This window comes from Nomascus leucogenys, chromosome 5 (assembly GCF_006542625.1).
Source record: "Nomascus leucogenys isolate Asia chromosome 5, Asia_NLE_v1, whole genome shotgun sequence".
NCBI classification, from domain to species: Eukaryota; Metazoa; Chordata; class Mammalia; order Primates; family Hylobatidae; genus Nomascus; species Nomascus leucogenys.
In genome coordinates, this window is record NC_044385.1 from 51225822 (window position 1) to 51238687 (window position 12866).

General features: G+C 49.7%; 2 protein-coding genes across 3 annotated transcripts in view; one reads left to right on the forward strand and one right to left on the reverse strand.

The window, feature by feature from the left end:
* LAMB3 (laminin subunit beta 3) overlaps positions 1 to 714 on the forward strand; it is a 37563-nt gene extending 36849 nt beyond the window's left edge. The window contains exon 23 of the mRNA XM_030813070.1: positions 177 to 714. Coding sequence (XP_030668930.1) covers positions 177 to 313 — 137 coding nt within the window. The 3' untranslated portion in view covers positions 314 to 714. The remainder of the gene's footprint in view (positions 1 to 176) is intronic.
* Positions 715 to 1644: 930 nt separating this feature from the next.
* Positions 1645 to 12866, reverse strand: part of CAMK1G (calcium/calmodulin dependent protein kinase IG) — a 30573-nt gene continuing 19351 nt past the window's right edge. For both annotated transcript variants that reach the window (XM_030813071.1, XM_012506791.2), the window contains exons 4-13: positions 12297 to 12371; positions 9914 to 10052; positions 9148 to 9271; positions 7661 to 7736; positions 6512 to 6624; positions 5675 to 5753; positions 4039 to 4126; positions 3375 to 3799; positions 2672 to 2799; positions 1645 to 2544 (exon numbers count right to left, since the gene is read on the reverse strand). In XM_030813071.1, the coding sequence (XP_030668931.1) occupies positions 2709 to 2799; positions 3375 to 3799; positions 4039 to 4126; positions 5675 to 5753; positions 6512 to 6624; positions 7661 to 7736; positions 9148 to 9271; positions 9914 to 10052; positions 12297 to 12371 (1210 nt within the window). In that variant the 3' untranslated portion in view covers positions 1645 to 2544; positions 2672 to 2708. The remainder of the gene's footprint in view (positions 2545 to 2671; positions 2800 to 3374; positions 3800 to 4038; positions 4127 to 5674; positions 5754 to 6511; positions 6625 to 7660; positions 7737 to 9147; positions 9272 to 9913; positions 10053 to 12296; positions 12372 to 12866) is intronic.

Here is a 12866-nt window from a genome sequence, read left to right on the forward strand (position 1 = left end):
ATGGGGCTGGAGAGGCATGAAGCTGGAGGGGCACCACTGCTTTAGAGGCCAGATTTTTCTGGAGGGGATTCCTCTACACATGCTACCTCCAGTTAGCAGGAAGGGAAGGAAGGGTTGGGAGTCTTGGGGAGTCTCACCATCAACTCCTCCTCCTGCTGCTGTTCCATTTACCTCAGACATGGAGTCGGAGCTGCTGCGGGGCAGCCAGGCCATCATGCTGCGCTCGGCGGACCTAACAGGACTGGAGAAGCGTGTGGAGCAGATCCGTGACCACATCAACGGGCGTGTGCTCTACTATGCCACCTGCAAGTGATGCTACAGCTTCCAGCCCCTTGCCCCACTCATCTGCCACCTTTGCTTTTTGTTGGGGGCAGATTGGGTTGGAATGCTTTCCGTCTCCAGGAGACTTTCATGCAGCCTAAAGCACAGCCTGGACCACCCCTGGTGTGCAGCTGGTAAGATTACCCTGAGCTGCAGCTGAGCCTGAGCCAATGGGACAGTTACACTTGACAGACAGAGGTGGTGGAGATTGGCATGCCATTGAAACTAAGAGCTCTCAAGTCAAGGAAGCTGGGCTTGGCAGTACTCCCTGCCTTTAGTTCTCCACTAGGGAGGAATCCTGGACCAAACACAAAAACGTAACAAAAATGATGTAAAAATGAAAAGCTAAATAAAAATCTTTGGAAAAGAGCCTGGAGGTTCAACGAGGAAAAATGGTCTGTCCCCTCACTGGTTAAACTCTTGCCACTGTTTCTGTCTCCCATTTGGGGATTGTGGGGACTCCTGTATTCACGCCCATAGTTTGCTCTTCTCTGTTCCACCTGGCTTGCTGGGCACCCAGATTTAGGGAGTCTGGGCCCCTCTGCCCCAGAACTTGATGGATTCTATCCTTGAGAGACCAGACAAGCAGTTTTCATCTCTAAGCAGCGATTCAACTGCTTGCTTACAGATGGGGAAATAGAAATCCAGGGAAGGGAAGGAACGTTCAAATTCATGCAGCTTCCAGAGGAAAGACTAAGACCAGAATCTATGTCTCTTGGGGTCTTAAAGAGAAGTTGTAAATGGATATGTGTGGGGGGTGGGGTGGATGATGATGTGGAATGGCATGGACATTTGTGTGTTAACCATGGCCCAAGCAGGTACTATGCTAGGCATTTTATCTACATTAACTTCTTGATCATTGTGAATCATTTTGATTATTTATTGGCCACAAGGCTGGGCACATCATCTGCATCATTTCATGATGCAGGTGGCACTGCTATTCCCATTGGAAAAGTGAGGAAACTAAGGCACGAAAGCCTAAGTAACTTCCCCAAGGTCACAGATATGGCAGGTTGGGGCAGAGCTGGGGCTCGAACTCATGCTCATCTAATACGACCATTAAGAGAATGGCCACTAAAGCCAGACTGCCTCAGTTCCAACAGAACCTGCCCCAAGGGGTTGTTGTGAGAAGTAATGAGCTAATGGTGTAACTCATGTCCAGTGCGTGGAGCACTGTATACTCGGCTGCATGCACATCTGTATGCACATCAGCTACAACTGCTGGTTCCTTGCTGACCCCAGCCATCCATGCACTCTCTACTCCAGACATGCTCAGAAGTCCCTGAACTGCTCCTGACTTTGAAAGAACCAAATGAAGCCTCATAGAGAAAAATATGTCCATTTTATTAAGCACAACACTGAGCGTGAAGCTGGAGGGGTGGAGGGCGAGGAAACTGGGGAAGGACAAGAATGATGTGCTGGACTTTCAAGGAGAGAAAAGGGAACAGAGGCAGGATTAGAACTCCTGGCAGACATTAAAATAGTCAACTTCCAAGGTTAACTCCATTGGGTGTGTGCACGGAGGGTATGTGGCCAGGATAAGAATTCCTTGCAGCCCTTGCTCATGAACTTCTTTCTATTCCACTTTGGAGGGTGTGGCACTGCTTTTAGACTGAGGCAGGGAGAAGGACCAGAAGTGTGCTGGCTGGGTCTCAGCACACTTGGGAGCTAATCCTGGAGTTAAGGATTAGAACTTGAAGAGCTCACAGGCAGACCACCATGGGGGAGCTGCCTGTCATTCATGCAGATGGGCAGGCAATGACATTAATGAGCCCGATCTGGCCAAGAGGTTGGAGGCTTGAGAGGCGGGAGTGAGTGTGTGCAGAGTAGGAGTCTGGGTAGATGCTCCATATGGCTTTGCTTGGAGAAGGTGACACAGCCTGGCCAGCCCATTAAGCTTTTCACGACAAACAGCACAGACCCAGGCAAGAGCTATCTACGTACACTGCACAGAGCCACGGCACGTAGGGTGTGGGGCATACAGCAGGCAGGTCAGGGAGACCTGGAAGCCGGTGGGCACCGCTCCTCTGCTCACAGCTTTAACAAGGCTTCTATGCCTTGGGGCTCCCTCCTGGGCCTCCTGTGAGGGGCTGCCCTGCTGGCAGCAGGCTGGTGCTTCTGGCCAGAAACCACTCCTGCTAGGCCCTGCTCCACTTGCTCTGCCTTCCTCCCTCTGCCGGATAGACACCAGGTTTGGAAGAGCGGAGGAGTTGAACATGTCTCCTGCAAGAGAAAGGGGCTCAGAGTGAGGTGGGGGCTGCTACCTGAGACCCCATCACTCACACTCTGGCATGGGGCTCTCCTCTGGGACAGAAACTCTCCCCAAGCCTCACACTGTGACCCTCCTCACCTGAAAATTGCAGTGACACAGGCACAGGCTCCAGGAATCACATAATGACACAGACTCCAGTCTGCCCTGCCCGGCAGTGGGAGCTGCCACTGGCTTTAACTGGTACCATGACCTCCGACTTGAAGTTCCTAGAAAGGAAATGAAGCAACAACCTTTGAAGTATTTGAGGGGAGAAGAAGAGTTGATGAGGCAGGGCAGAGGTGGTAGTTCTCTGTGCCTGTGGCATCCACTCAGCTCTCCCCTCATGAGGTTCAGAAAGTTCAAGAACCTGCAGAAAAGATGAAGATAACCAAGGCCCCCTACCCTTCCTCCTCCAAAGCACAGAGGCCCTGGAAACTCGGGGAATCTGATGCTCACCACTTGCACATACCCAGTTTTCTGTGGGATTTTATCATCTCTGTTGCTTCACTAACTTTTTATAGTACCTCTGTGAGGCAGGCTAAGCGGGTAAATAGACTTCAACCCATTTTACAGATGAGCAAAATAGAAGCAGAGACATTCACTGACTCGTCAATGGCCTCACAACTAGTAAGTGATGGGGACAGGGCTGGAAGCATTTTCCTCGCCCCCTGATCCAGAACTCATCCCTCCCTATAGAGCTGCCTGTGAGTGGGACAGGCCTTTGTGTCCATTTCTTGCAGTCCTGTTGGCTGATTTCTTTCAGACCCAAGCTGGGGCTCCATCTTTGGCTAAAAATACGTACTGTTTTTTGTTGGCCTTTTTGAGGAGTGTGGGCTCAGAGCAGTAGGAGGACTTTCCTTTGCTCCCAATGTTCAGGCAGCTGGAGCAGCAGCCACAGGGCCCAGCGGCCAGGGACCCCTGATGCATGGGCACCAGGCTGCTGCTGATGCGGAGGGAGCCGTTGACCAGGCAGTTGAGGGACCTGCCACCAGGGGCAGTGGGCTGGCGGCCATGCTGGCAGGGTAATTGGGTCAGGGCAGGGAGTGCTACACTGTGGTCCAGGACAGGTGCCTCGGTGATGGTGATCTCAGGGGAGCTGGATCTAGAGGTTTCTGAGGCTTGAGTTTCAGGCAGCCTGTTCTCCCCCTCTGGGCGGACGCCCGGGCTGTGCAGGTTCATGTGTAGCTTCCTCATGTGGTGCACCACAGCTGCTGCATTGAAGGCTTGCTAAGGAGACACAAGAGCAGCCTCTGGCCTTCTGCAACCTCAGAGGGCCTCGGGGCTTAAACTTTCCCTTTGCTTTGTGGCCTCTTGAAACCTGGGTGCCCACTTCTCATTTCAGAGAGGGTACAGGGAGCTCCAATGCCTTCTGGGACATCCCAAGGAAAGCCCTTATGTCAGCCCCTGCCAGCCCAGCCTCTAGGGGCCCAGAACAGCTTTCCCAGCCCCTGGAGAGGACAGCTCACCCTCCACTTGCTCTTAGCAAAGTTCTTCTGGATCTGGAGGCTGACTGATGGGTAGATGTCCCGGTGGAGGGCTGTGTTCCCGTCAATCCTGTGGATGTAAGAGGGGACACCTGGCTACCGAGTGGCTATGGACACTCAGCCAGGGAGTGGGCAGGGTGCCTGCAGGTCCAGGTGAGAGCTGGGTAGAGTGCACAGAGGAAAGGTAGCCCACAGCAGGAAAGGGCTGCAAGGAGGGCTCCTCTGTCCCCCTGGGCAAGTAAGAGTGGGCTTTAGCTTTGGCAAAATCAAAAACTTTTAGAGCAGGGTCAACAAGCTATAGCCTATAGGCCAAATCGACCTATTGCCTGTTTTTGTAAATAAGGTTTTATCGGGACACAGTGGTGCCCACTAATTCAGGTATTGTCTGTGGCTCCTTTTGCACTGTGACAGCAGGGTTGAGTAGTTGCCATAAAGACAGTATAGCCAGGAAAGCCTAAAATATTTACTATCTGTTGCTTTATAGAAAAAGTTTATTGGACCCAGCATCACAGGGCACTAGGGCAGTCACCATCCTTTAGCCCAAAACCTTGCCTTGAACCCACCTCCTCCTGGAAGCCTTCCTTGATCAGGCCATCTGGCACAGGCTGCCCCTTTCCTATCCCCTTAGCCTCTTATTCACTGGTCTCTAAGTGTTCCTCAGACACCTGCTCTGTGCATAGTACTGTGCCAACTACTAATAGACCTCGAGAAGTAAGAGACATGGGCCCTGACCTCTAGGAGCCTACAGTCTAGGTGTGGGGTGTTGTTCATGCTATGGACTGCAGTAATACATGGTAAGCTGTGTGATTAATGAAGACAACTGGGGAGATTGGGTTGGGCTGCAGGGGTCAGGGGCTTCAGGGAAGGGCAGAGACTGATCTGGATCCTGAAGGATGCTACATACAGGGCAAGAGGCGGGACATTGTAGGTAGTGGGAATGATCTGATCCAAGGTGTAGTTAAGACAGAGCTTGGTATGTGGGGTGAGGGATGGCAGGGAGACAGGTGTAGCTCCCAGGCCTATCTGGACAGAGGAGGTATGCTGGCAATCCTGGGAGAAGAGGCTGGAGATAAAGGGTCAGGACATATTAGGGAAACTGGAAAGACAAAGGAATCCAGGCTTGCTGGGGTATGAAGTGGAGAGCTATTGTAAATTGAGTTGGGGAGTAACATGAAAAAGTATTTTAAGATTTTCTTTTTCCTAATTTGCCAATCGGTTTCTTTGCAGTTGTTCTTAAATCACTTCACCTGGAACAGTTCTTGATCTCTGAGTAAAACAAAGCTCTTAAGGACAGGACAGAGTTGCCCATTCCTGGCCCCTCTTGAATAACTAGTACTGAATATTGTACCCTGTCCCAGTGCTGAATGACAGCGCTCGGCTGCACCTGCCTCCTGCACTTGACCAGACAACCCAGCTGCTACCCTTGCGTCAGAACCTGCTCCACTGTATGCTGCTTGAATCTCCACCTGGGCCTGATGAACAATGGCATGGTCCTTGCTTGTCACAACATTAAATGGATCAGGGCAAGCAGATTCCGGAGGAATGCAATATGAATGAGTCAGCATGGTTTTGGGAACTACAGGGCTGGGGTCTAGAGTCCACTCCATGTCTCACTCACCAGGGGTGACTCAAGGCCTTCTCACAGGTGTACCGCTCATTCGGATCCTTCTCAAGCAAGTGGCAAATAAAGTCCTTGGCTAAGGGGAGCAATCAAAGACACGACGACTAAGGACCAGATTTCATGACTGATGGAAATTCACTTCCGGGCTGGTGGGTGGCAGTGAATGCATCTTTAGCTGATCTTCCAAAGAGGCAATTTTAAGAGTCTTAGAAGAGGAAAAAAAAATCCAAACCACCTAACAACAACCCACCATAAATCACCAAAGAAGGGAAGCTCCAAGCCGCCTCACCCACACAGCACTGCAGAAGCATCACTAGTCACGAGGCCCCCATGTGCCTGCACATCACATGTGCATGTGTTTGCATTGAAACGGGCCAGCACTGGCACATGGGCATGCATGTGAGTGCTGGATTGTTCCAGCTCCGATTTCCACTTAACAGGTCCAACAATCACGTAATGATCATCTTCTCTCACACATAGATATTGCATGCTCTTTCTTGGTATCTAACGCCTTAGTTTTGCTGCTCTTGCCTGGAACTCTCCCCTCACCACCCGGCTCTGCCCTCCTGGCCCATCTTCTAAACTGCCCACCCCATCTCCTTATCAGGCATACTGTGGTTCTGCCTCCAGAAAAACAAAAGCATAGCTGTTAGATGTAAATAATTTATTGGGTCTTTGAAGCAGAGGAAGATTTCTCCACTTTCCTTGGCAGCCTGTTCTGTAAGATCCCCAGGGACTTTGAAGAGCCAGGACTGTCATCCTTTGTTAAGCTCATTTCTCTTGGCAGCCTCTACCTTGAGCCTCTTATCTCTCCTTCACCCCTACTGGCCTTACCTGACTCAGAAATGTCATCCCAGAATGGAGACTCGAACTCATAGTAGCCCTCCTTGATCTTCTCGAAAAGCTTAGACTCTGTTTCTTCATAGAATGGGGGGTATCCACAGAGCCTGCAGCAGGACAGGAAGGAGGCATACTACTGAACAAACCTGTCCTCCCTGAGCCAGCCTCTCTGTTCCCCTAGGCTCCCACTGTATACACAGGTGGGCACTGAAGGTCCCAGAACAGTGGTGTGACCAGGACATGGAGCTGCCTCAAATTCAAGAATGGTACAGGTCCCATAAAGTGTTTATGCAAGTGCCAAGCTTTGGCACAGGCATCCCTAGAAGGTCCCTGCGTACATTATGCCCTCGAACCTTTGCCACCTCTCCTTGTACTTTCCCTGACTTCTGAATGCTATATAAAATATCTTCAAGAAAGATGGTAGACTGTCTACTTGAATGTAAGTTTGATGAAGGATTTATTTAGGCTGTGTTGTTCGCTGCTGGATTCTTTAGAACCCAGCACAGGGATAGATGCAGAGAAGATAGGCAGTGAATGTTGGTTGAGTAAATAAATGAGAGTACTTATTCAACATAAATGGAGGAGATAATTGAAACCAGGTTATTTTCCTAAGAGCAAAGTTTGCTATAGGTGAGGAGGGATGGTGGGGAAGAGGTGATGGGCAGGTTAGGAAAGGGAGAGCTTGGGAATGTGTGGAGAGGAGTGAAAAGGAGAGACCCTGACCAGCTTCATTCAGGCCACAGTTTTGCCTTGAGAAAGCTGAGATGCAGGAACAGAGGGTCCACCTGGCTTCCAAGCCTGTCTTGGCCTCTCTCTTTTTCACTGTTCATTCCACAGAGTGGGATGCAACACATTTATAGGCAGTAAAAGGGGCAGGGGTGCAAGAGGAGGGAGTGCCAGGTGGCTGTGCAGTGGATTCACGCTGAGCTCTGTTTTAAAACTCGGTGGAGGTCAAGAGAGAGGAAGCTTTTAAGCTGTGTGTACGTGTCTGTGTGTGTGTGTGTGTGCACCCGTGTGCCCGTGTGCCTGTGTCTGTGCACATGCACATGCTTGGAGGAGGAGCTGAGACAGGGGAGGGAATGAGAAGGGGTAAGCAGGCTCCGAGACTTCTCATCAGCTGAGCTCAGGCCAGCGTCTACTCACAATATGTAGGTGATGACGCCGATGGACCAGCAATCCACAGCCTTGCTGTAGGGTTTCTGGGCCAGCACTTCTGGAGCTGCAGCAGATCAAGGGCAGAGTCAGGGCTGGTGGCAAGAGGAGAGGGCTTTGGGGTGGGGGCTGAAGGTCAGGCTTAGAGAATAGGAGTGGGGAAGACCGTGGGATGGTGGGGTTTCTAGGAGACTGAAAAATCCCTAAGGGTGGGGGCTGTGTCTCTTCTGGGAAGACTAAATCTTCCTGAAAAGAGAGACTGTGACTTCTGAATTAGTTTGTGAGTTTCCCCATGACAGGGTCGATGACTCCCCTGTTGGACTGGGGATCTCCAGGGCTGTGTCTCCCCGATTACACTGAGTATTCTCTGAAGGCAGGGCCTGTCTCCCCACTCAGACACGGGATTCCCAGGGCAAGTGTGAGCTCTCTCCCTTCAGACTGGGAGATCTTCAGTGTAGGACTGTCTTTCCTCGACTAGACTGGGAGCCTCTGGGAGGCAGAGGCTAAGTCACCCCCATTAGGTTAGGAGCTCCTGGAGCAAAGGCGGTATGTCTCCCATCAGACTGTGGGTACCTTCTGAGGTGAGGCATTTAGTCTGTCCCATCAGATTGAGAGCTTTCAGAGGGCATGAGCCATGACTTCCTCTGATTAGGAGCCCTGTGGGGTGTAGAGAGCTGCCTTCTGTATTTCTTGCAGCTACCAGAGCTTTGTACCTGGTGGGACTCAATACCTACTGATGAGTGAATGACCTGCCTTTCTGGGAGGGTAGATTCCCTCTCTTGAGTCAGAGCTCTGCTTCCCATTACCCAACTGCAAACAGGTGATGACTGGTGAAGGGGGAAGGGACAGGAGCGGATGCTCTGAGTTTCAACTTTCTCTCCTGTAGATCCCAGGAATACTCTCCCAGGTGCCCTGCCTGCTCTCACTCTTTTGGGGGGCCCTGGAAACCTACAGGGATGTTCAAGCAGGAAGCTCCACCTCTGCCAATTTCCCAGAGTGCTTCGTTGGGTGGACATTTAGGAGCCCATTTCTGGGTTCCTCAGGCCCAAATTCAATATCCTGTGCTTCCAGGCTCCCAAGAACTGGGGGCTAATGTCTCCAGAGTGGGAGAAAGGAGTAGGGCCGGTGCTCAACCCCTCAGCTCTCTGCTGATCTCTGGGTTTGTGATCTTGTCTGCCCCTGGTCCAGCTGGAAAGACAAAGGCTGGAAGTCTATCTGCAGAAATGAGAGCCAAAGCATAGGCAGGGACTCTGGAGGGTTCAGGGGTAGGCGGTCTTTAAAAATGTAGAATTTGGGAGCTGTAGAGATAGATCCTGAGATGGATGAATTGGCTGGCCCTAAACTTTATAAGTGGATGTCTTACCTGGGTAGCCCCTGAAGTTGAACCCTACGTTCTCAGAATCACCCCTTTCTATGAATGATAGGCATGTGGTTGAATGTAGCCAACTGGTCAACCTTCCTCCTGCTCCCAGACTTACCCACGTAGCCTGGGGTCCCACAGGCAGTGGACATGACACCATTCTGTTCCATCTTGGACAGACCAAAGTCAGTGATCATGATCTTAGAGTTCTCTTCAGGGGTAAGGTACAGCAGGTTTTCGGGCTGTAGGAGGAAAAATATGTAGTGTAGGATATAACCACCTGAAGCAACTATTTTCCTTCCCCTCGATACATAATTTCATAGGAAGCTGAGCCCTAGGCTCCTGACTTCAAGGCCAGCTCATCCTCCCCCGTTCTTCCCTCCTTCCTCCTACCTGCACCCTCACACCAGTACTCTGCATCTTGCTTATGGCTCTGACTTTGCTCAGTCTTGTAACCATTAATATACTCACCCTTTCCTTCCCTCACTTCCAACTACCCCTGTTTGTGTTTTGAGGGAACCAATCTTTGGTTAATGGTGTCTGATCTCTCCAAAGTCCAGTGCAAGGCCTAGTACAATGTAGGCCCTCAGTGGTAAGTATTTTGTTGCATTAGGCTTTGACTGTGGCTGGATGTAAGAAATGTGTGTATTATTTTGGTATTGAAATAGGGTAAGGCATAGTGAAAGTTTCAGGAAAAGATTGAGGTGCAAATTAGTAACCATCGTTCACTCATCCAAGGTCTGTTTCAGGAATCTAAGGGCAGAAGGGGCCTTGGGAGTCACTAGTCCAACCCTCTTACTTTATGGAGCTTAGATGTCCCATAACCCATGCAACTTCCTTAAGGGTCATTATCTGTTTCCCACCCAGGACTCCCGCCTTGACACCTTTAAGTCTCTGTGGACGATGCCATTCTCATGGAGGTATTTCACTGCTGACAAGACCTGCTGGATCACCAGACTGGCATCCTTCTCTGTGTAGACACCCCGCTCCAGGATCCGGTCAAAGAGCTCCCCACCGGAAACACTGTGGGCATAGGATCAAGACAGGAATTCAGTTCTCATTTCACTCAAAGTAATGAGAAGGTGTTTGCTTTGAAGCCTTGGGGGACACAGCTGTGGTGGAACAGGCAGGCGCCCATGAACTGTGATTGAAGGGCTGCCAGAAGGACTACTCCAGTCTCAGAACACCCACTCTGGGTACCTGGAGTGATATCACTAGGCAGTCATTTCTTTGGGCCAAGCATTGACCTCTCTTTCTGAAAATTTCCTTTAAAATGTAAATGCTTCCAGTTGGGGTTGCACAAGAAGCCAATAACCCCTTAGTGTGGACACACTTCTTAGCCACCTTCCTTCCTGGCCTATGGCACAGGAAGCCATGATGAAAGAGAGAGGTGACACAGAAATTAAGCAAAGTAGGAAAGAGAAGGCATGCAAGTGAGACTAACCGTACTTATATCAAGATTTCTTTCCTCATTTTGGGAAATTGGGCTTTGTAAAGCTGGAATTACAGGTAGGGCTTTAGGGGTGCTGTGAGACTCAAATGGTAGAGTATCTTAGGACCCAGGGGAGCTTAAGGATCAAGTCTGACTTCTATCTCATGAATACCGTCTACACTATTTTTGCCTAGAAATTTTCTAGTGAGTCCTAGAACACATAAGTGTCAGAGAACACTCTACCTCCTAAGAAAGTGTTTTTTTGCATCTTCCTAATGTTTCTGTAAGTTATGTTGAAACCTGCTGCCCTGTCATTTCTACCAGTGCTACCAATTCCACCCATTGGGACTGCACAGAACAAGAATAACAGCCTTTCCCGTGCACCTTTCCAGTATGCAAAGATAGTGAAATGCTCTCCGGAGGGCTTGTCTTCTCTGAGGTAAGCATTCCCAGACTATTTCAACCATGAGCCAGGGGTCCCAGTCCTCTCACCTTCCTAGTCCCCCTTACCACTGTCCCATGACATTAGATGTGGCCATCCACGCCCAACTAGTGATGAGGGAACAGAATTTTTCCAATCAATATTCACCTCATCCTGCTCTTTGGCTTTTGGTCTTTAGGCTTTGGGCTCTCCTATAGTAGCTGAAGGCCTGTAGGAAATACACTGTTTGTACAGAGCTATGAATTCTTAACCCTGAGGGGCCTGAGTCCTGGAGCTATGCTCTGAGGAGGCTTAGTGTCTCCTCAGGGACATCCAACCCTTCCCATCTCCTTGCCTCCCTGCCTTCTGAATTACTGTGTGCTAATCCTGTTGGCTCGGCCTCATTGAAGTGCCTGATGGTCCCTGATCACTTGTTAGTGCCACTAGGGGCCCTTCCCACCTCACTCCCTTGAGTGCCTGCTATGTCTCTTTAGAGGTCCTCAGATGGGTCCCCAGTTAATCAGGTGCTTAGGCCTGAGTTATCTCGTTAAAGTTTCTTAGTAATCAGCCCATCAGCCAAAAACCACGTTGTGTCCAGCCACGCTGAGATTGCAGAGTGGTGTGTGAGTGCGTGTGTGTGTGTGCATGTGCAAGTGTGTGCATTTGTGTGTGTGTGTACTTTATAAACAGAAGTGTCTTTGAGCCCAGTGCTGAGCCCTTATGAACACCGACCAACCTCTACAGCAGTCGCTGTCAGGCAGAACTTTTGTTTGGATGTAGCAATGACGCAGAGACATTGCTAATGCAGCACCACTTCTGTCCTACAGATGGACACACACAATCACAGCCTGTCTTTAACTTTGGGTGGCTCTCTTTTGAGAAAATCTTTCTTTATGTTGAAATATATCTACCTGTGCCTTCTGCTCCTACAGTAATTTTATGCTGGAGTGATGTTAAAACATTTACTATCCAATTTGATTGACATGTATTAGTCCAAAAGGGCTGAAGCCACAGTGCCAGAAAAGGGTTCTGGTGACTCCTTGTTAGTCTGGCATTACCCCTTCGGTCGTTTGGTTGCAAGGGGCGAGGAGGGGTGGGGCAGCAGAAGGACATGGATGGGTTGGGGTCGCAGCTATTTGCTGACTAGTAGGAAATATTCTAACCACTGATAGGGTTGTCCTGGTGCAAAGGAGCTTATTAATCAGCCCAGGTTTACCCTGTGGCCCACACAGAACCTGCCCATGACCAGAGGCACACTCAGTCTAAAAGGACCCTTGGCATTTCTGAGCCTCCTGAATGAAGTCTTCATTTTTGTTTTTGAATCGCTGTCCATCCCTCACCAGCGACCAACCTCCTCTAGGCCTCCCAGGCCCCACCAGGCCTCTGTGAAGGAAGCAAGTCACCTTTCACTTACAGCTGCATGACCAGGTAGTAGTGGGTGGTGCTCTCGTAGATGTCCTCCAGGGTCACAATGTTTTCATGCTTGATCCTGGGAAAAATAAAGTGCATGATGAAAGGTGTGTGGTTAAGGTTGTCCAGACAAATAATGCAGACCTAGCCCAAGTTTCTGTTGGAGGCTTTTGATGGCAATGTTAAGGAAGCCTAGGTCTTTGTGAAGCCTTCATAATAAGTAGACTGTCACAAATTAATCCCAGAGAAAAGATTCCTGTGGTGGTGCTCGGTCCATGTTTACTGAATGAATAATTGATCATCCTTCCTTCAGGAAACAAACACTTTCTTGTTATGCCAGGAATCTCTTTAAACTTTACTAAAAGAGACAGTTAGAAGAATGGAGGAAGGCTAAGGGAGTACCCAACACTAGGTTTTTCTACAAAGTGGGTATTCAGATGTTAGAAATATTGCATTTAAAAAGTACAGGTTGAGTATCCCATATCTAAAATGTTTGAGACTAGAAGAGTTTTTGGAATATTTGCATATACATAATGATATACCTTGGAGATGGGACCCAAGTCTAAACATGAAG